This window comes from Motacilla alba, chromosome 7 (genome assembly GCF_015832195.1).
Source record: "Motacilla alba alba isolate MOTALB_02 chromosome 7, Motacilla_alba_V1.0_pri, whole genome shotgun sequence".
Lineage (NCBI taxonomy): Eukaryota > Metazoa > Chordata > Aves > Passeriformes > Motacillidae > Motacilla > Motacilla alba.
In genome coordinates, this window is record NC_052022.1 from 33497392 (window position 1) to 33517483 (window position 20092).

The 20092-nt window shown below is 42.8% G+C and overlaps 1 protein-coding gene across 50 annotated transcripts in view; it reads left to right on the forward strand.

Annotated features, from left to right (window-relative positions):
• The window catches only part of MAP2 (microtubule associated protein 2), a 225994-nt gene extending 206743 nt beyond the window's left edge, over positions 1–19251 (forward strand). For 34 of the 50 annotated variants that reach the window (XM_038143129.1, XM_038143130.1, XM_038143125.1 and 31 more), the window contains 5 exons: positions 189–532; positions 12170–12262; positions 13776–13857; positions 14358–14470; positions 15107–19251. In XM_038143129.1, the coding sequence (XP_037999057.1) occupies positions 189–532; positions 12170–12262; positions 13776–13857; positions 14358–14470; positions 15107–15322 (848 nt within the window). In that variant the 3' untranslated portion in view covers positions 15323–19251. The remainder of the gene's footprint in view (positions 1–188; positions 533–12169; positions 12263–13775; positions 13858–14357; positions 14471–15106) is intronic. The other 16 variants (XM_038143119.1, XM_038143133.1, XM_038143146.1 and 13 more) reach the window with 1 other exon arrangement.
• Positions 19252–20092: the final 841 nt, after the last annotated feature.

A 20092-nucleotide genomic window follows, 5' to 3' on the forward strand; every position in this document is an offset into this window, starting at 1 on the left:
GATTAGCAAAGTCAGACACAGAGAGACCCATTCCAGCTGCTGTTCCAGCAGCAGCAGCACTGCCATCTGAAGAGCTGTGTCTCACTTGGCACACAGGGATGCACTTCTGGGATTATAAAGGGGAGAAGAGCTTTACTTCTGTGGCTCTAAAGCTGATTTGTTTTTGTTTTTTTTTTTCTTGAATGAAGGATCAGAGCCAATTCGTAGCAGAACGGGAAAAAGTGGAACTTCTACCCCCACTACTCCTGGCTCCACTGCCATCACTCCAGGGACACCACCAAGCTATGCCTCCCGTACCCCAGGCACTCCAGGGACACCCAGTTACTCCAGAACTCCCCACACTCCTGGGACCCCCAAATCGGCAATACTGGTACCTACTGAGAAAAAAGTTGCCATAATTCGCACTCCTCCTAAATCTCCAGCCACTCCAAAGCAGCTACGAGTTATTAATCAGCCTCTACCTGACCTCAAGAATGTCAGGTCCAAAATTGGGTCAACAGATAATATCAAATACCAGCCTAAAGGAGGGCAGGTAAGGATTCCACTCTTAATGTTCACCCATATGTTGTTTACTCCTTTGTGTGCACCTTTGTGATAGGAGACATTTTGAGTTGCCTTGTAAAGCTACTTCTGCTCTCCAAATCCCTTGTTTGTTTAAGTGATGTTAAATGGCAAAGAAGAGCACAATCTTCAGAACTTAACTGTGCCTGCTGTAGGTCTTCCAGGGAAAAAGAGCAGGCTCATATTTTAAACAGTGAGATATCTCTAAGGTGTTGATCCTGTTTTCATGGTAAATTAGCACATTCAGTACTTTCCAGGATTTGCACAGTAGCCAGTTACTCATAAAGTCAAGGAGATAATGCCTCAGCAAAGGTACTTGTGCCTTTATTTTGACAGGTGTGATTATTTTGCATGGAGCTCCACTCCATTTGCCATACCATGTAGCAGATGTGGGTGTGCAGGGGCTCCAGCAACACAAATTCAGACTGTGCTCCTGGATTAGCACTCCTCACGCAGGCCCAGCTGTTGGACTTAGGGCCCAAAGCCAGCACCATGGTCCCCTGTCCTCCTCCTCTCTGTCCCTCTCTGGACTGTAACAATTATACAAGAACCAGGAGGCCACAGCGAATTGTGGTTCTTTGTAGACACCATGCCTAGACAGCTGACTTTCCTTAGCAGCTCTGAAGAGCTGCTCAGAGTCTTTGCTGAGCAGTGAAGGATGGCACAGGATGGCATTTCACTGCTGTGGGCATTACAGGGGAAATCTGCTGGGTGAACAAAATGTCACTGAATCTAGATCATTTTTTAGTTTCAGTGGTATGTAGCCACTGAGCTGTGGGTTGGACAAAGAGAAGCTCACTAAGTTTTTCCTTTATGTCTCCTTTATGCCATAGTTGCTCAGTCTAGACAAGAAGTTTTAGGATAATTCTTTTCCAGTATCTACAGTTGAATTTTATAGGGTCTGTGAGAGCAGCACATGAAAGCTAATTTCATTTCCTTGTGTCTGCTCAGTTCTTTAATGTCTGGCAGCAATATTACCCTGGCTGAAATGAGCTGTTATCTGCTATTTGCTTTAAGTGATGATACATGAAACAAACAGAAAGCTTCTTGTTAACCTGAACTGGAAGTGCTGATAGCAACAGGAAAAACAAACAGAGAAAAACCCAGCTTATGTTTGGGCAAGTTAAGTACATAAACATAACATGCAAATCGCTAAAGGAGTACAGATAGGCAGCCCAAAAGTGTCATTTCAAGACAGACCATCCTTTTACCAGTGGTATATTTGAACCTGGCACAAGGACTTCTCTTAACTTTGAGCTGTTCTGGAGAAAGCTGCACTCTGAAACTGCCAGAGGCTGGGTTGCAAAACTGAAGAAGCTCTTGAGGATGTCTGAATGCCAAATAAATCAAGAGATACAGTGCTTCAGCCTGGAATTTTAGCGAAAGCTCATCAGACAGCAGCCTGATTTTCCTTCAGCTCTTATTTGCTAGGCACAGAAACAAAGAAAAGGGGAGAAATCATTCCTCTTGATGGGGGTTGTGTGAGTGTGGTGTGTGCAGAGAATGCTTTTAGGGGAAGAAATAAGCTAGCTTTGTGCTGCATTAAGCTCCTACTAGGAATAGATGGCTTGAAACATATTTTAATTGGTATTCTGCAGTGGGGAGAAATGAGGGCTTCTCTGCTCTGTGATGCAGCCAGGAGGTGCTTGTCTGGTTTTCTCTTTATGGTACAGTATGGTGAAATGGATCATTACTGGCAAAGCTTGGAGGAGACTTGCTCATGGGTATGTCTGCTGGGCTTCAGATGGATTTTCACACTGCATCAGCTGTGGAGGAAATGCTGTGCTTTCAAAAGTAACCCATTTGCATCTGTTTTTCTCAGACAGCCCAAGGGAAGCATGGGGAGCTGGGAGAGGGTGTTGGAAATCTGTTTCAGATGCTAAGACTGATTTTTTTATTGTGGTTTTTTTTTTGGTTCAGATTTTTGGTTTTCCTTTTGAAATTCTGTCTGTGGATGTGGTTGGTACCATATCAGAGTACAGAAATGCACTAATTGAGCCTTTTCATTCCTGGCAAGGCAGAGTATTTAGAATGCTTCATGGACCAGCAACCAAGGATAAAACTAACCTAGATTTGTCTTAATTTTATCTTATAATGTATACCTAAAATCTCAGCCACAGGCAAGAACTTCAGTGCATGTGAAGCAGCAGAGCATCATCAAAGTGAATGGAGCTGCACAGACTAGAATTACATGCATAAGCTTTAAAATGCCACTAATTATAGTGATAGGCACCTTGTAAGATGACACATAGAAAAATGAAATATCTAAGCCATGCTGAAGAATGAAATGTTCCTTGAAAGTTTTTAGGAAGATTAAGGAAGGACTTCACCATCTTCCCTAAATTGTAGAAAACAAAGTGCAATTAGTAATGAGTCAGAAATTTTGAACAAATGGATGACACCACTATTCAGTAGATGCTTTCCAAAAACCACAGAAATGCTTGCAAGGAGAACAGGCTTGTGCATTAAGGGATAAAACAGAGTGGCACTGGTAAGACATCTCAGAGGTGGACAGACAAGGAGGCTTGAATGGGTATCTTTTGTTAGTTTCAAAATCAGTTTGGATTGATGGTGAATTGATTTCTTTTCCCTTGTCTTCTTTTATATATTCTCTGTGTTCTTTACATATACATTTTGTCTTGGTTTGAAAAGACAGGTGTCTGCTAAGGAAGGCAGGAGCCTCTCTTAAAATGGAAAATGTAAACTCCCTCCCTACAAATTATTATAATTTTGAAATTAAGAGGCTCTTGGGCAAAGATATGGGAGTAGGAATAACAGTTCTTTATTAGGAAAAATAAAAATAAAACTGCAGTGATACAAAACAACACTGCCAGAGTCAGAACAGGAGCTGACCCCCTGTGGGTCAGGGTGCTGGCAGCAGTGCCATTCCGTGGTGGCTGCAGCCCTCCTGCAGTGCCAGCTGTGGTTCTGCTGGAGCAGGGATCCTGGAGAAGGGGGCAGATTTCATCTAAACATCCAGGAGTGGTGTAGAATGGGCCTGGACTTCCTCTGGGAATGCAGAGGGAAAGGCTGCTGTGGTGTTCCAATATCAGATTATGTCCAGGTAGGAATGTTTGGCTCCTCCCCCTGGGCAGATGGGATGATGGAATTTTATCAGCCATGCAGGGACACTCACTGGCCCGTGAACAGCAGAGATCTCCTGGAGGGAGGATTGGTTGGGGAAGAGATAAAGAAAACTGCCCCACCTGGTTTTAACAGGTGGCCCAATTAACAGAAGATGACTGCCCCACCTGGTTCTAACAGATGGCAATAGAATACACACCCCCCCCAGCCACATCTTGCATTTCCAACCTAAGACAATTTGTAGCTCTGTATCCTATTATTGTATTTGTAGCCTATCTCCAGTACTTTTCCTGACCCTACCTGATAAGCAGAAAGACAAAACACATCCCAAAGTTTCTAAGCTGGGGGTCTGAGGCTCCTAGCCTATCTTGGTTCTTCCTGGGAACCAAGGTTGAGGCCAGCTCTTTGAGACATATTTTTATAAACAGTTTAGTCCCTATCTAGAGTAGGGGAAATTTGAAAAAGAATTGAACTGGGGGGATTACCTCACCAACCATGCTTCTAATTGGGGATTCTTGTCAGATATGCTACTTTGCAAAAACCTATAAAAAATTATTACACATTATGCTGTGTGTACAACTTTGGTGTTTTCCACCTGGTGAATTGTGCACCCAAGGATCCTTACAAAGGTTACCCCTTTTTACCACCCTTACTGTGTCTGGCTCCTGATTTTAGGAGCAGTGGAAAGGCATCAGGATGGCAGGAGAGATTCCACCCCCAACACACACCCCAGACCCCCATCATCATGATCTACAATGCTGTCTGCAGAGATCAGTGGGCTTCTGGCATGTTCCCTGCCTCAATGATAGCGTGCCAGGGTGCAGTCAGGAGAGACACAGACTGGTCTGGTTGGTGCACCAGAGCTGAACACCTCCTGGAGAAAGGGAGGTCAAAAGTTCTCAGTTAACTTCCCCTTGAGGTGGCATCTTATAATTCCTCCTCTTTCTGCTGTTTCACGTCTTTGCACCACTTTATGAACGCTCGCAACTGCCCACAATCTGCCCACACTGCTGAAGTGTGTCTATAAAGATGGTGGAGAGCAAGGCTTCACAAAAAGTGCAGTCTGAGCTGTTGCTGGATCCCACTCTCCTTCCAGCACATCATGGGCTTTTTCTCCAGTCCATAGTAACAACATAGTTGAATCAAAACCACTTAGGCCCAAGTTAAGAGGATGTTCTTGCACAGGTCAGTGATGAACATAAATGAGCTTATAAGGGCCAAACTCGGTGCCTTCCCCAGCCAGAGGAACCTGAGGCAGCTGTACAGGGGGGTGTGGATTGACATGGAGCATGGCTGTTGTTACATGATGTAGCTGAGAGACTGGGAGGCAATTGTTTCCACACTGTTGGCTTCACTCATTGGAATAAGTTTGTGCATTTGTCAACTCAACAATTCAAAACTGTAAAATAAATTAATCTCTGTCAGGCTGCTCTTGCTTTCTTTGTACATTTCCAGGTCTGGGGATTTGCAAGACATTAGAAGGGATTTGTTCTGCACTGAAAATTAGAAATTAATTCACCACTTGTTAATTGCAGCTCTGCAAACATGAAGAGAAATTAGGAGTTTCAGGTACACCTTCAAAACTCTGTCAGAGCTCAAACCTGTAATTTTTAAGTTTATGAAATTTAGAATTTTGGCTGAAAATTGTAGAATGGACAGAAATAACATCTTGCAGCTCCAGTGTTCAGGCTGCACTTGTTTAAAGGAAGGCTTGCCTGGGTACAGTATGTACAGTTAAGCCTTGAATTATTCTGGATAAAAAGCTAGCTGTTCTTCCTGACTCATATTTTAGAAAAATTAAGCAATCAACTGCCAGCCTCTAGCAAGTTTCAGAAGGGCTTTTTTGAGGAAAGGTGTTTGGTTGCTAGAAATGAGCAGGGAATTAGGACAGAGTAACATCACTGCAGTACCTAACCCATCTGTAAAATGTGCACCCTGCCTGTGGCCAAACTGTGAAGCACACTCAGAGGCTCCCAAGCAGTCTCATGGGCTCTAGCCACTAAGAGAACTTCTACCCACTGCAGTAGCTGTATGTGTCTCTCAGTTTTTTGTAGGCAGTGAGCAGCAGTGCCCTGATTTCTGCCACTCAGATGCTCAGTCTAGGGCTGAAGGTGCCACTTTCTGGAGGATTCAGTATCTTTCCACCAACTACAGTTGGCAGCTTAAGCAACCAGTTCCAGCTCTTAGCTGGCTAATGTTAGAAGAGTCAAATCCCAGCTGTGATGGTACCGTGTGGTGTTGTTCTCTCATTAATAACTATGGGGAGAAGCTGTATTTTTTTTCCTAGAGAAGATTGAAATGACCCGGACGTAAATTCCTGTGAAAGTCTGAGTTATCCCAGCAGCAAGCTCAGCAAAGGAGGTGTTTCCAGCTGAGCTCTAAGAAGCCTAAATTTTGAGAAATAAAATGAGAAAGGTTGTTGTTTTGGGAATAATAGTCAGGGAATATGTAATCTGGATCAAAGCTGTTTCACCATATAATAGTGTTCCATTTTGCAAGGAAAGGTTAGAAGAGGTTTGTTTTGCTAGACAGGAAGGGCAGAAAAGAAAAGAATAGAAGGTTTTATATTGGAAATTTAGATTTGAACAATAAAATGCTAAGGGACATATCTGCTGAATGTTGGGAAAGCCAGCTTGCATGAAGAGATGTCTGCAAGATATTTTTGAACTTGAACTGAACAACCTAATTGTCTTCATTATGCTGGAGTAAAGAAGTTCCAGAGGTAGTGGCTCACAACTCATCTCAAAGGCACAGAAACTGATTTGGAAACTGATACCTGATGCTCAACACTTGATATTTGAAGCTAATAGTACTCTTTCTATGAGTGGGAACTATTATGTCAAAAATTTAAGCATTGGATTCTGTATTTTAGCAAAATCTGATAAGTTTGCTTGTTGTTGGGTTGTTGTTGTTCTTAAAGAGAGTATTAAACCAAGGATTTTGTGTTTTAGGTGAATTAATTGCACTCCCGGGATTTTTTTTTAATTTGGTGTGAATCTTCAATACTTTCTTGCAATTCTTTTGATCAGCTTCCCAGCTTTAGTGAGGAGTGTGATTACAGAACATGCTACAGTTCATCTGACAGGGATCTTGCACTTCCTTGAACTCTCTGTTAAATTCAGCTGTTGACTATTGACTGTAAACTCTTTGGCATGGAAAATGGTTATTTAATTTTCTACTTCTATCATAATTATGCAGACCCTCTAAGTATTTGTCCATAGGTTTTTCCTCCCCGATTGGTAGGGAGATGCCTTGTTCAGCATGGCCATCTCGTTAATTACTTTAGTACAGTGATGTGAAGGTAGGTGTAAAGAAGCTTGTCAGTCAGCCACTCTTGTCCTGTGCAAGGATTCAAGACTTGGCTGATCACAATATTATCTGCTCAGTGTCTGCCTCTCAGTATGTTTTCAAAGTCAGAAATGAGTGTACCTTGCTCACCCTTTACTACGAGCAGGGTGAGAATGGTACATTATTTTGCCTATGTCCAGCACAGCCTTTTATTTTGAATATCACTAGCTTCTGGACTGGCAGCCTTGCCTTGCTGGTGTGTGTATCCACTTACTCCAGGAGTGCAAAGGCTGAACATCATCACAAGCCTTGTCTGTAGGTATGGAAAATCTGAGGCACAGTCTTTCTCTTCAAGGACTTTACTAGGCCAAATAAATACCCTCTGTCTCCCTTTTCTCTCCCTGTAGCCTCTGGCAGGAACATGAAGACTGGTATCATCTGTCCTTGGCAGCAAATTTATCTTGGCAGATAAATTTGGAAGCACTTTGAACTCTCTCTTGATTCTAATCAGTTTTTAACCTTAACCTTACTTCCTGTGCAAGACCAATTCTTATCTCACTTGAATACGTGTGTTAACCTGGAGATCAAACACTGAAATTATGTCTAGTTCCTGGGATATAGCTTAGTCAAAGTGCTGTGGTAAATAGAAGAAACCTTTCCTTTTTGATAAGCTATTAGGAGTCTGGAAGCTTTTTTCAGTGTCACAGCTCCACAGCATGTTCAAACAGCAAGTAGAGCCAAACTAGAGTATTTTTAAATGCTTTAGGCAGTATTTGTGGCAGAGCTTCTCAGAGGCCCTAATTGCAAGGCAGGGAGAACATAAGCCATCATTTCCTTGGAAAAAATATTTAGAGCCTGTAATATCATCAGCATCACAATTTTTGTTCTTGAAATATCTTTTTCAATGTATATCAGTGTAGTATGCCATAGAAGGGAAGCTGTTTATGGACTCTGCCCAGATGTTGGTAAGTTAGGGGCTTTTCCTCTTCTTGTGAAAAGCAGCTGAACTGAATTATTCTGGGCAGCAATGGAATATAATTCTTTCTCTTCATAAGCAGCTTTTGGACATTGTTGTTGTCTTCAGCAGTGAACTAAACTACTAAATACAACTGAACTAAATTCTCTTAGGCATTGCTCTGCTTTTCTCTCAGTGTTTCTACAAATTTCTGCTCATCATGAACACAGTGGTGTCGTACTGGCAGAGGAGGACCTGCACACTGTTGTACATGGAGTCTTTGAAATCCAGCTCATATTCTGCTTAACAGGAGGCATATATCTGACTGGAAGACTCACAAGTGTTGTGTCTCATAGCCTGTGTTCTTCTTCCTGTGCCAGCAAGCTTAACCCAAAATTATTCCCTGTGCTCAAGTGTAGATGTTTCCCTTAGACCACAACCCACAGCTGCTCTGATTGTCAGGCCACTGAAGGAGTAGGAGGGGAACCAGTTAATTGTGCTGAGTACAGAGCAATATATGCCTCATCTAAATCAACTCTGACAAAAATACCTTCAACACTTGTTTTCCTTGCAGGCTATGCATAAACGCTCCACATTGCCCAGAGCTCTCACAGGCAGCATTCCAACTGCATGGGTGGGTGTTGGAGTGCACTCTCCCAGTCCTGCTGGGGACTCTCTGGAATCAGTGGGAGTCACTGGGGCCATGCTGTGTGCATGTTGGCACACAGTCTGCCTTGGGCTTCAGTTCTGGACCATTGCTGAGGAGTCAGCAGAAGACAGGGTGAGGGGAAGGTCTGTCAGACTTCCAGGGCTTCAGACAGAAGCCAGTTTTCTCTTGGGCAATATGGTTTTATAGAATAAACATTGCATTGTCTGTAAGGCTTTAATTTTCCACTGTGGTTTAATTACATGTAATTATGACAAGTGCTGAGGAACCTCTGCTTTGTCTTAATCCAAATGCTGACTTACAGGCCCTTTCCAGCATACCTGGGCAAACCAGTATCACATCAGAAGAGAAGGTACCCACTTTATACTGGCCGGTTAGAACATGGGTTACAAAGGACTCTGTCATGACCTTATCTTGTTGGGATTTCTAGAGAGTGTGGATAGAAAGCAGTCGTGTTTCTGCCACAGACTTTCATTTTGCCACACACAGAATGTTCCCTTTCCTGAATGAGAGCACGAGCGGGCTTGATCTTTCATTCAACTTTCAGCACAACTGAAGTGCATATATCCATCCCTACCACACCTCCACCCACACACAAGATGTACATACACATTTGGAACACAGAGAACCTTCCTGGTGAGTCATTGTGTTTGTGCTGCCTCTGTTGCAGGCAGCTGCATCATCTAATTCCTTTCATCAAGTGCCATCATGAAAGTTTGCCATTTTCTTGTAGCTGTGCTCCCTCACGTGGCAATTCCTTGCTCTGATAGTTAAAGATTTCCCTCCAGATGCCAGCTTCAAATGATTAATAGTCAGTTTATCTTCTTTGTTTGCAAGCCAAAATTTCTCTTTAGCCCAAGTGCTTCCTGTCCCTTTCTGGTAAGCTCCCTTTCCTGATTACAATGATTTCCTCAAACAAAACTGCTCCTGCAGTCACACTGGCTGGCAATCTCAGCCTTTCTCAACTCATTTGGAACTTGTTGGACAATTTCAGCCAGTGCTGGCAAGGGAGCAGTGGTGAGAAGTACAGGAGGTCCCTCCACACAGAGTGATGTCTGTTGACAGAGTATGGAATAGGGACTCAGCATAACACCATCGCTGGGGTAAAGGCAGTGAACTCAGCCCTTCTCCACAATCAGGGACAGCAAACACTTGGCTGGTTGTGTATTAGCCTGTTGGCCCAGTCTAGCAGACCTGGGAGAAAGCTTAGGACAAAATGCTGGCTGGAAAGGATAGGGCTTGCTGGAATATACAGGATGGATGAATTAAGCAGTTTAAGCCCTACAGGAAACAAAGCTCTGTTCGTTTGTGGAACACCTAGTTATAGAGGGTGGTTATGATTTAAATATGTGCAGGGATACTGATATATCCCAGGAAAGGGAGAAACAGATCATCAGGGAAAACCTGAATCAGTTCAGTTCTTCGCTGTGCCAGATGAGCAGCAGAATGCATGCATGTCCCTTAGCTCTCTCCAGCCCTCAGCACAGGACACAAATGATGCATAAGCCTCCTGCTACACAGGGGCACATTTCACCCAGTGAGATGGAGAGAGAATTGAGATGATTGGTTCTTTATACATCTGCTAGCTGGGTCCATGGGCCATGAGACTCACGGACTGTCAGACTTCAGAGTGCAAATCAGCCTTTAGGCACTTGATCAAAGGCACTCTTTCAACTTTTCACCTTGCTTGGACTCCATTTTAAGCTACATGCCCCCAGTGCAGAGGTCTTGCCATGACCCATAAGTCAGCATTTTCAGAGCAAATGAATCCCTGTGGCCATAGCTAAGAAGTGCTGCTGATCCATCACTGAGAGACATGCTCAGAAAGTGCCAGGAAGGCTTTCCTTCTGTTTTGCCCAGTTATGTCTGGCTGGAAGCTGTCTGAGAGTCAGATCTGAATACACATCTGATGTGTGTTTCTGTAACTGATGTGACATGTGTCTCTTGTAGTACTGGGGTACATTTTTAAACAAACATCATGTTGAGAGAAAGCACAAGCATGAACTTCCAAAGGCATTTGCTTTCATGTTCCGGTGTACATTGGTTTACTTGGACAGATAAGCAGATCAGATGGGAGGGGGAAAGACAGAAATCAGTTTGACTATTGAAGATGCCCTTCTGAAGGTGACCTACCAGTTGTGTGGGTTTGGCTGGTGCTGTCATCATCGGTGTTGCTGAGCATGCCATCACACCAGATCTTTATCAATTAAAGTGAGGTATTTGCTTTAAACTAAAATGTTTAAGTTAAAAATAATCTTGAGATTCTTGATTTAGTTTTTATATGTAATAAGAAGGATCCATGAAACTGCTTGCTATCAAGAACTTCTTCATATTAGCTGCAAAGAGTGACCCTCTGAACATTTCTTCTGAGAGTTTACTTGATTTAAGGGTGCACTCCAGTACCAGAGGATTCAACTCACTATCTACATGTGCTGTTATCCCCACTGCAGGAGCCAAAAGCTGCAAAACCTGATGCCCCTGTAAGAGGGCAGATAGTCTTTTCTTAGTCTGGAGTGGTGAGACACAGAGGGAGTGATTTGTCTCAGATTTATCAGAGAGCCTAGGGCAGTTTGGGGACCTGAAGCCAGGAAGCAGAACCTTCACAGGGTTCTGCTCCCTCCCACTGAGTGCTTCAGCTGCTTTGTCCTCCCAAAGTGGTGAGAAGCTGTAGTAAGGAACCTCAGTGTGCATTTCCCTCTGTCTTATCTCAATATTAGTTAGTCACTGTAGGTTTACCTACAACAGCAGCCAGCAGGGCTGTGCTAAGTAATCTGCCTTATAGAAGGCTCTATAATTGCCATTTAGCAAAACACATAGTAACCCAAATTCTCTCGCTTTCTGTACAGGAAAGAGTGTAAATTCCTATTGTATATTAATACATAAAAATAAAATCCAATGTAGATTTCATAGAATCCAATAAAGATTTAATATTTAACCCAGAGAAAGAATATCCTGCATGGATGGTGCTCTGATGCAAAGAAGGCAGGTGCAGCCTTGGATAGAAACACCTTCTCACCCACCTGAAAACTCTATTACTGACTAGTTTTAGTAATTTTGTTGCTCCCCTTTTATGGCACTCTGAGGTCTGTTTTATGTATGTAGCTGCTGTTACAGCTGTAGGGCAGAAGGTGGGTTGAAATAGCTCAGGGTTTCAGCCTGTGCCTGTGCTGGCTGGATCTGGGATTTCTGCATCAAAGGCTGGAGTGCTGAGTTGTGGGAAGCTGGGTTCCCATCTTCTTGTGGCCAGTTCAGCAGAAATACTGAGCATCACTCAATAGACCCTAGGACAGGCTGTCCAAAGACTAGACCCAGTCCAAGCAAGCATGGAGTTCTTTAATTTTTTCAGGGAAAAGCCACCTCTCATACCTCCCAGTATAGAACTTTCCGCTTTGTATTTCACCACCACTTTGTGAGGTAGAGAGAGAGCAGCGCGATATATTTACAGATGCTGTGTGAACATACTAAGAGATTGGCAGGGTTTATTTTCTCACATTTCAGTACAAGTGTCAGAAGAAGGAGTCACTGTAGGAGGCAAATTACCCTGGTTTCCTTGTCCTGCACCCCCAACTGAGTGTGTGTATGGTATATAGTAAGTTACCTCCAATTCCTTTTAGGTTAGGATTTTAAACAAGAAGATCGATTTTAGCGATATTCAGTCCCGGTGTGGTTCCAGAGATAACATCAAACATTCTGCAGGGGGAGGAAATGTAAGTAGCATGGACATCCTGTGAACAGGCACTTCCACTGTGGTGAAGCACCTCACACAGGCAGAAGCCTCTGTCTCCCTTCCTCTGAGCACTGCTTTCCTTCTTGCTGCTGTTTCACATGTGAGTTTGGTCTGGCAGTCGAGTGAGCTCTGTGTATGCAGTGGTGGCCTCCTGATCTTTCCCCACAGAACACAACACATTTTCAGAACTTGGACAGGGAAAGGAAATTATGAAAGAAGGGTTATCTCTAAGTGATAAAAGAAGGGTTATCTCTAAATACCCAAGTGAAAGTGCAGTGTGAGCCAAAATGTTTCAGTGCCTTTCTTTCGTGGGAGCAGCCCAAGAAAGTAATATCCAGAAAGAGACTGCAGCTCACAGTGAGAGTCCAGCCTCCCCACTGGGCATTTTCTATGCACCAGTCCTTCCTCAGCTAACCTTTCAGTTATGTGCATTCAGCAGAGGGGAAGAAGAAAAATAAAACAGGAGGACAAAGAAAGCTTAGAGAAGAGGGTGTGATCAGCCAGCATGCTGAGTGATGTCACAGCATTATTCCAGTATAAGAAACTGAGGTGGCCAGCGTTTGACCAGACACCTGCTGGTTTTATTGGGCACACTGGAATAGCTTAAGGTGGCTATGACTGTCCTGATGGAAATGACCACCCCTCAGATGGAAGAGCTGATGGTGTGGGCACGTCTGATCCAGGCAGGGTCAATACAGCAGCCGTACACAGTGCTGGCCTAAGTCACTGGTGGTGTGGTGAGCAAGCCAGTGGCATTGCAGTTACCCTGGAGTTCCTGGCTGGCTTCTCAGGGCCTGCCAGCTCAGTGCCTGTGGGCCACATCTTGGAGTTACTTGGGAGTGCAAGCACGATGGGAGTGTCACTCTGTGGCTGTTCCCAAGCTGGGCTCAGCACTGCCGTGGCAAGGTGGCAGCAGGAGGAGGGAGGGTGCCTGACCTGCTGCTCTCCAGCGAGCACTGAGCCAGCTGGCTGAACCTCAGCCTGCTCAGGTACAGCTGCAGGAGGCACATGTGTAGATTACTCAGACGCTGCATAGTGGATTGACAGGAAATGAATGCCTGTTATATTTTTCTGCATGCAGAAAAATACAAAACAGATGGTAGAGAAAAAAGCAGTCACCAAAATATCCTAGTTGCCAGGATGCATAATCAAGACAGAAGCAAATGGGATGGGTCCTGCTGTGTGCAGGGCTTTGGAGCACCCACTCTGAAAGGAGGAGGCTCAGAAACATTTTAGAAAGAACCCACAAGCTGATCTCCTTTATCCTCCTCTTCATTTTGCTAATAGTAAAGCTTAACCCAGCTTTGTCATCTCCCTAGGTGGTAGGTTTCCTCTTTTGTGGCATGGTCTGTTTTCTACTAACCATTTCTCCTTTTACAGTGGTTTATAGAAGCCTCTCACTCTTTCTCTGCAGGGCTTGGCTTTTTGTTTCTTTTTTTGATTTTATTCTCTCTTCATTCCTGTAATTTTTTGTATGTGTGCACTTTTGACAGGTACAAATTGTAACCAAGAAGATTGACTTGAGTCATGTGACTTCCAAGTGTGGCTCACTCAAGAATATCCACCACAAACCAGGTACTGTAGGAATTTATGGGTTGTGGGAAAAAGCAAGGACCTAATACTGTTATTTGAGCTCAAAATCATGGATGATACTGTTCTCTTTTACAGTCAAAGAGAAAATAAATACTCTTTAGTAATGAAAACACATTAAATTACTTAACTAAATATATAAAGACATAAAGGTATAAGACTACCTAGTTTAGAGAGGTGATAAAAAGAATAATGCCAAAGGATGGTGCTCTGGTATGAGATTGAAATACAGGCTGAAGTCAGTGAGATACTTAAGCATGTGCTTAAATGCCATGAAAACCAGCAGGACTGCAGCACCTGCTTACAGTTTAAATATATGTTGAAAGTTTTATATTTTACTGAACATGCAGAGCATTATTCTGTGCTTCTCCAAAACCATTAGATCTCAACTAAAAGGGAAGTAATGTGAGGGCACTCTTGCTTCAGGTCACACTTTCTCTTGTACCATTTCAGTTTCCTAATCTGTGTTTCCTTTTCCTCTGCAGGAGGTGGGCGTGTGAAAATTGAGAGTGTGAAACTGGATTTCAAAGAAAAAGCTCAGGCTAAAGTTGGTTCACTGGAAAATGCCCACCATGTACCTGGTGGTGGTAATGTCAAGGTAAAGGAACAGCTGTCAGAAAAGGCTCCCACTGTGCTCCTGGCCCAGTGAAATTTCTAGAGCTGTAAATTCAGTGATGACTCTGAATTGAGTAGGAAACATCTGTCTGTCCTCTTTCAAGCACGCTCATATGCCAATTTGTTCCCTTGGAAATTTGGAATGACCCATCTTGCCTCTGCATCTAAGCTGAGAGTGAAATGTCCTGTAGTTTGTGCACTGTCTTTTCCCCTAAAGATAAACCTTGTTTGGGACTGAGGGACAGCACAGCTATGATCTGAGAGGAGGGAACTCCATTATGAAACAGGAGGAAAACATCCTGAAAGTAAAGTCACTCCCACAAACATTTGAAAATACAGATTTTGAAAACAAATCATAGTGCCCATACGATGCTTATGAAATTTGTACAGCTAGGAACTTCTCTTAAAGCATCCATCAGAGACAGAAATGGTAAGAGAATGTAACACAGTATGCCAGTAGCTATTAAACAAGGTGAAAAATTCAATTTTCTGAGGAGCAAAGAAGCTTTGATCCTTCTAATAGTTTTTAAAAGCAAGCAAAATAATGCCAAATGATTATCTATAACCAGATAATTTAGTGAACATATAATGTGTGAAACTCTTTATTTTCCTGGAGCAGATTGACAGCCAGAAGCTGAACTTCAGAGAGCACGCCAAGGCCCGTGTTGACCACGGGGCTGAGATCATCACGCAGTCACCAGGCAGGTCCAGCATGGCCTCGCCACGCAGACTCAGCAACGTCTCATCCTCTGGAAGCATCAACCTGCTCGAATCACCCCAGCTTGCTACCCTTGCTGAAGATGTCACAGCAGCCCTTGCCAAGCAGGGGTTATGAATTTGCTCATTTTGCATTGTATGAAGTAATAATATTTAGGCATGAGCTCTTGGCAGGAATGGGCTCAGAGCAGGTGTCACGTTCATTCTTTACCATGTCTAAAACTAAGTTACATCCCAAGACTTGTAGTTACCATACAGTTTAAAAAAAAATAAAAAAAGAGAAAAAAATAAAATTCCATACATGCAGAAATTGGCCTGACCTCCATTTACAACAGGAAGACACTGGCTTTATATGGGTATACAGCGGTATGTTACATTGGACAATTATTGTTGCTCTGCTCTGTCTTGCATGGAGTACTGTAGTATGATAAAAATGCATTTTTACCTTTCATGTGCCTGAAGGCCATCCACCTCTTTCTGAAGAGCCTTGTTGATATCCCAAGTTGCTCATTTCACAGTTCTTTTGATAGATGGGGAAATAAAAAAAGAAAAGTTGCCCATTGTAAGTTATTACAGGTTAAATTAACAGTCTGCTTACCAGAAGGAAGGGCATATAGGGAAATTCAACTTTAATTAAAAAAAAAAAAGTTACTTTGTATAAACGAGTAGAACAAAAGTTGAATTAAGTTATTAACTTTTTTTGAACCTGGTTAATTATGTCAGTGTATAGCTGAAAAGCCAATAAATTATTTAAATAATAACTAAAAACACTAGCTGAAAACATTTGAATCGTGCTTTGGGAAGTGATGTAAAAAAGCTGCTGAAAGCGAGCACTCATACCCCAACGGACTTGTGTCTGATTAGAAAAGTTGGTTAAGCAGCTAGATTTGTGTGCATACCACCAGTTCCACATTCTTTCCATCTGTTTGATACAGTATTATAGATATATATATTTCTCTGTGGCCATTTGTGATACGCCCTCCTCATATACTTGAATATTCTACTTCTTTATTCACAGTATCTGTGTCTCTTGCACCCTTTGGTGTTGCAATTTTAGGTATGTAAAAGTAGATGTTAGCAGGGGGTTTTTTCCCTATTCATAAGAATACATTTTAAAAAGATGAAAATTGTAGCATGAAGTTGCTTTCTGTAACAACTAAAAGCCGTGACCCTGTTTTAGTGACAGATGCAAGTCTATTCTGTGATGCTAGAAAAAGGATTCCTTCCTTCTTCCCTTTCCTCCCTTTCTTCATAAAGGAATGATTTTTGTGGGGTCCAGTTGTTTGTAAAAGAGTCTCCAAAGAAGGCTGAGTTTGGACTATGGATTTTTTAAAAATCCGCAATAGTTTGGTTCTTTCTTTTGTTTTTTCCTTTCTTTCTCTCTCTCTTTCTCCCTTTCTTTCCTTTCTCTTTCCCTCCCTTCCTTCCTCATCTTTTTCTTCATTCCCATAGTAACAATGAATGTTTGATTTATTGTTTTTCTTTTGCTAAAGTTGAAACACGGAAAAAATATTAAGATGTTGTTTCCACTCCTTTAGCGATGTCTCACATGTACACTCAGGCACTCAGATAACAGTGATAATCATAGCAGAGATGCCTGTAAATTACAATACATTAATAAATAAAAATCAGCTCCCTAGACTGGTTGTCATAGTGATTCATCAATTAAATAGGGCATCTTAAAATCTGAGCAAAGTGGGATTATGTTGACTATAAAAAGTATAAGAAAAAGTGTGCATGAAAGATAAAAGGCTGACACACAACCAACAGATCTAGTGGAGTTACCTGAGAGAACACTGGTGATGGGGATGATCCTCAGCAGCAGATCATCACCTGCTGATGCCCTCTGTACATGAGACATTAAGGAATGACCAGTTTACATTCTTGCAGATTGTTTTATCTTTTCCTTTTGAAACCTCCTAACTGAACTTTGCACTGTCAGTTGAGCTGTACTTGATATATGTATTAGGTTAATGATGTGTTTTGGAAACTTTCGATCTGTTCTTTTTCCTTCTTAATTTGTCTGTGCGTGTGTGTGTGTTGGGGTTTGGTCTGAAAAGACTCACAGAGATTTTTATGTCTGTGGAGATTCTAAAAATTAATGGCACAGGATTCCCCATCATTACATTCAGGTAGTAATGCAGTTACTGGGCAGTAAATATTCAGTGGACCAAAGTGGGGTTTTGGCTAAGCTGCTACAGCAGTACAAACACAACACAGAGTGGTTAAATCTCTCAAATTTCTACTGAATAAGAACTTCTGATAGCCCCACAAATGACATTTCAGCTCTGCAAAAAGCTTTTTCACACAATAAAGTACCTAACACTAAGTCAGTTGTTTCATACAAAGGACAGTGAGTTTTGAACCATCCCAAGTGCAATTGGAGGATTCTGATTTCTGCCTTGTATTTGTTACACTTCTGCTTAAAGTAATCCTAAGAATTCACAGTGTCAAGTGAGGTGCAATAAAATCTTCTTCCCGTTTTTTCAGAAAAACATCAGACAGAAAGGAAAACTGACAGTATTTATATCACTTTGCTCTGATTATGCTATCAATTAATATAAATTAGCCTTGCAATGGTTTTTCTTTCTATGCCTTTTGCCAGTATAGGAGAAAAACTATGGTACTCCTGAACCTCTGCTCTCTGAACCTGAGCAGCATCTCATGGGAACAGTGTTAACCTGAGACTCAAGTGGTTTCATTCTGCTTTTAAAATTGGCCTACTCTAGAAAATAAGGCTTAGTTAATCCACCTATGAGTCCAAAGTTAGAGTGTGTAACACACCAAGTCATTTATTTCATGCATTAAAATGAGCTTTCTTGTTTTGACTGAAGCAAAGACCTTTGTAATCATTATCATCCTTCCATAGAAAGAATGCTAGAATGCTGTGGAGTTAGATGAAAAGAAATTAAGAGTTTCGTGCTTTTGAATAATAATTTAAAAAAAAACAAGTTATCTTACATGACTCTAGATGTTCACTGAAAAGCTCATATTAATCTTAACTTTCTCAAGAAGAGTGTTCGTTTTAAAAACAACAGTTTGTAAATATGTAATGCCCACTAAAGAAGATAGAGCCAGCTTCCTGGAAACTGCATCTGTTGTGTTTCTTTTCCACAGGCATGTTGAGCCAGCAGGTTTGTTGGGTGCCTGAGACCCAATTGTGTAACAAAGCAGAGGTAATCCAGACAAAAGGAATGGTGAAACTTTGTTTGGGTACCTAGGGGAGCACCCCAAATTGAATAATCCATTGGGTTGTAGAGATGAAAGAGTGCTTCTGCCTCTTCTGCAGAGTTCTGTTTCTATGTAACCACAAGCTGAAACAAATCAAAGTCGAGCAAACCTCTGTCCAGCAAGAGTAAAGGAAAAACTAAACCTGATGAGGAAAATTGTGAGCCCACAAGGGCACTATATATTTTCACTGTACAGCAGTAAATGGAATTAATAATTCAGTCCTCTGCTATGGTACAGTAGTAACCTCATCATGACTGCTCACACGTCTAAGTTTGCCTAAACACATGACTCAAAGGGAGTCAAAAGGCAGCCTGTGTTGACTAGCACATGAGCAGTTTTTTCCATGCTGGACTAAATACTGTTTGAAACCCAAGTATACGTCCCTTCAAAGGCAAATGCCTTGAAGAGTAGATCACATTAGCTGTGAAAATCAGTGCTGGTAGATTTCTAGCCTAGGTGTCTGTGAGTTCACTCACTAGTCAGATTGCTAAAGCAACTCCCTCTGCAACTCCAGCAATTCCCACTGCAGGAAGGTAAATTAGTTTCACACTGGGAAAAGTCAAGCGTATAAAAGCCACTTCAACTTTAGCAAAGAGAAAAAGCCAACAAGTAAACATGCTGTATGCTGGGATATCAAGGAATACAGTCTGCTGTTACAAACCTGTGTTTTTTCTGATAATTCTAGAGCCTGTTACCATAAAAGAGGCATTTCTTGAATGGCTGGTGGTAGGTAGTTCATGTTTTTCAATCCGATTTGCAATTGTATTTGTTGCTGTATAGTGATTGTTTTGCAAAATAAACTCGCTTGTCATCTAATTGCATGTGTTAGCTTCCTGTGTTTGTGATCCAGCTCCTCCTGAATCCATGCCCTGCACATCCAGCACCTGCTGGTACTGCCCTCAGTCTGCACAGGAGCAGTCACAGAGGATATAGGTGTATTTTTCAGCCAATCCCTCTCACTTTTTGTATAAAAGGATCAGTTTTTATGGCTTGCATCCTCTTCTGTGGATCCGTATCTCCCTGCTGGGTACAAATTTCTTCTCTGAGAGGGTGATTAGACATTGGAGCTGGCTGCCAGGGAAGTGGTGGAGTCACTGTCCCTGAAGGTGTTTAAGGACAGCCTGGACGTAGCACTTGGTGCCACAGCCTGGTTGGTTCACAGTGTTGGCTGGACTTGATAATTTCAGAGTTCTCGAGATGATCTCCCAACCAAATCAGCCCTGTGATTCTGTGGTCAGGACCTGTGATCCAGGTCCCTGGATCAGGGACCCCTGAGGGTGCTGTGTAGCAGCATCCTGCACAAAGCAGCGGAGCCCGGGCACAGCAACCCCTCAATGCGGCCACACACCGGCCCTCAGGGCCCTTGGACACCAGGGAAATGGCGGCCTCTAGCTGCCAATGTCGCACAGCCACACACCGGCCCTCAGGGCCTTTGTACGCCAGAGACATGGCAGCCCTGGGCTGCCGATGTGGCACAGCCACACACCGGCCCTCAGAGCCCTTGTACACCCAGGGAAATGGCGGCCTCAGGGTGCCAATGTGGCACAGCCACACACCGGCCCTCAGGGCCCTTGTACACCCAGGGAAATGGCGGCCTCAGGCTGCCAATGTGGCACAGCCACACACCGGCCCTCAGGGCCCTTGTACACCCAGGGAA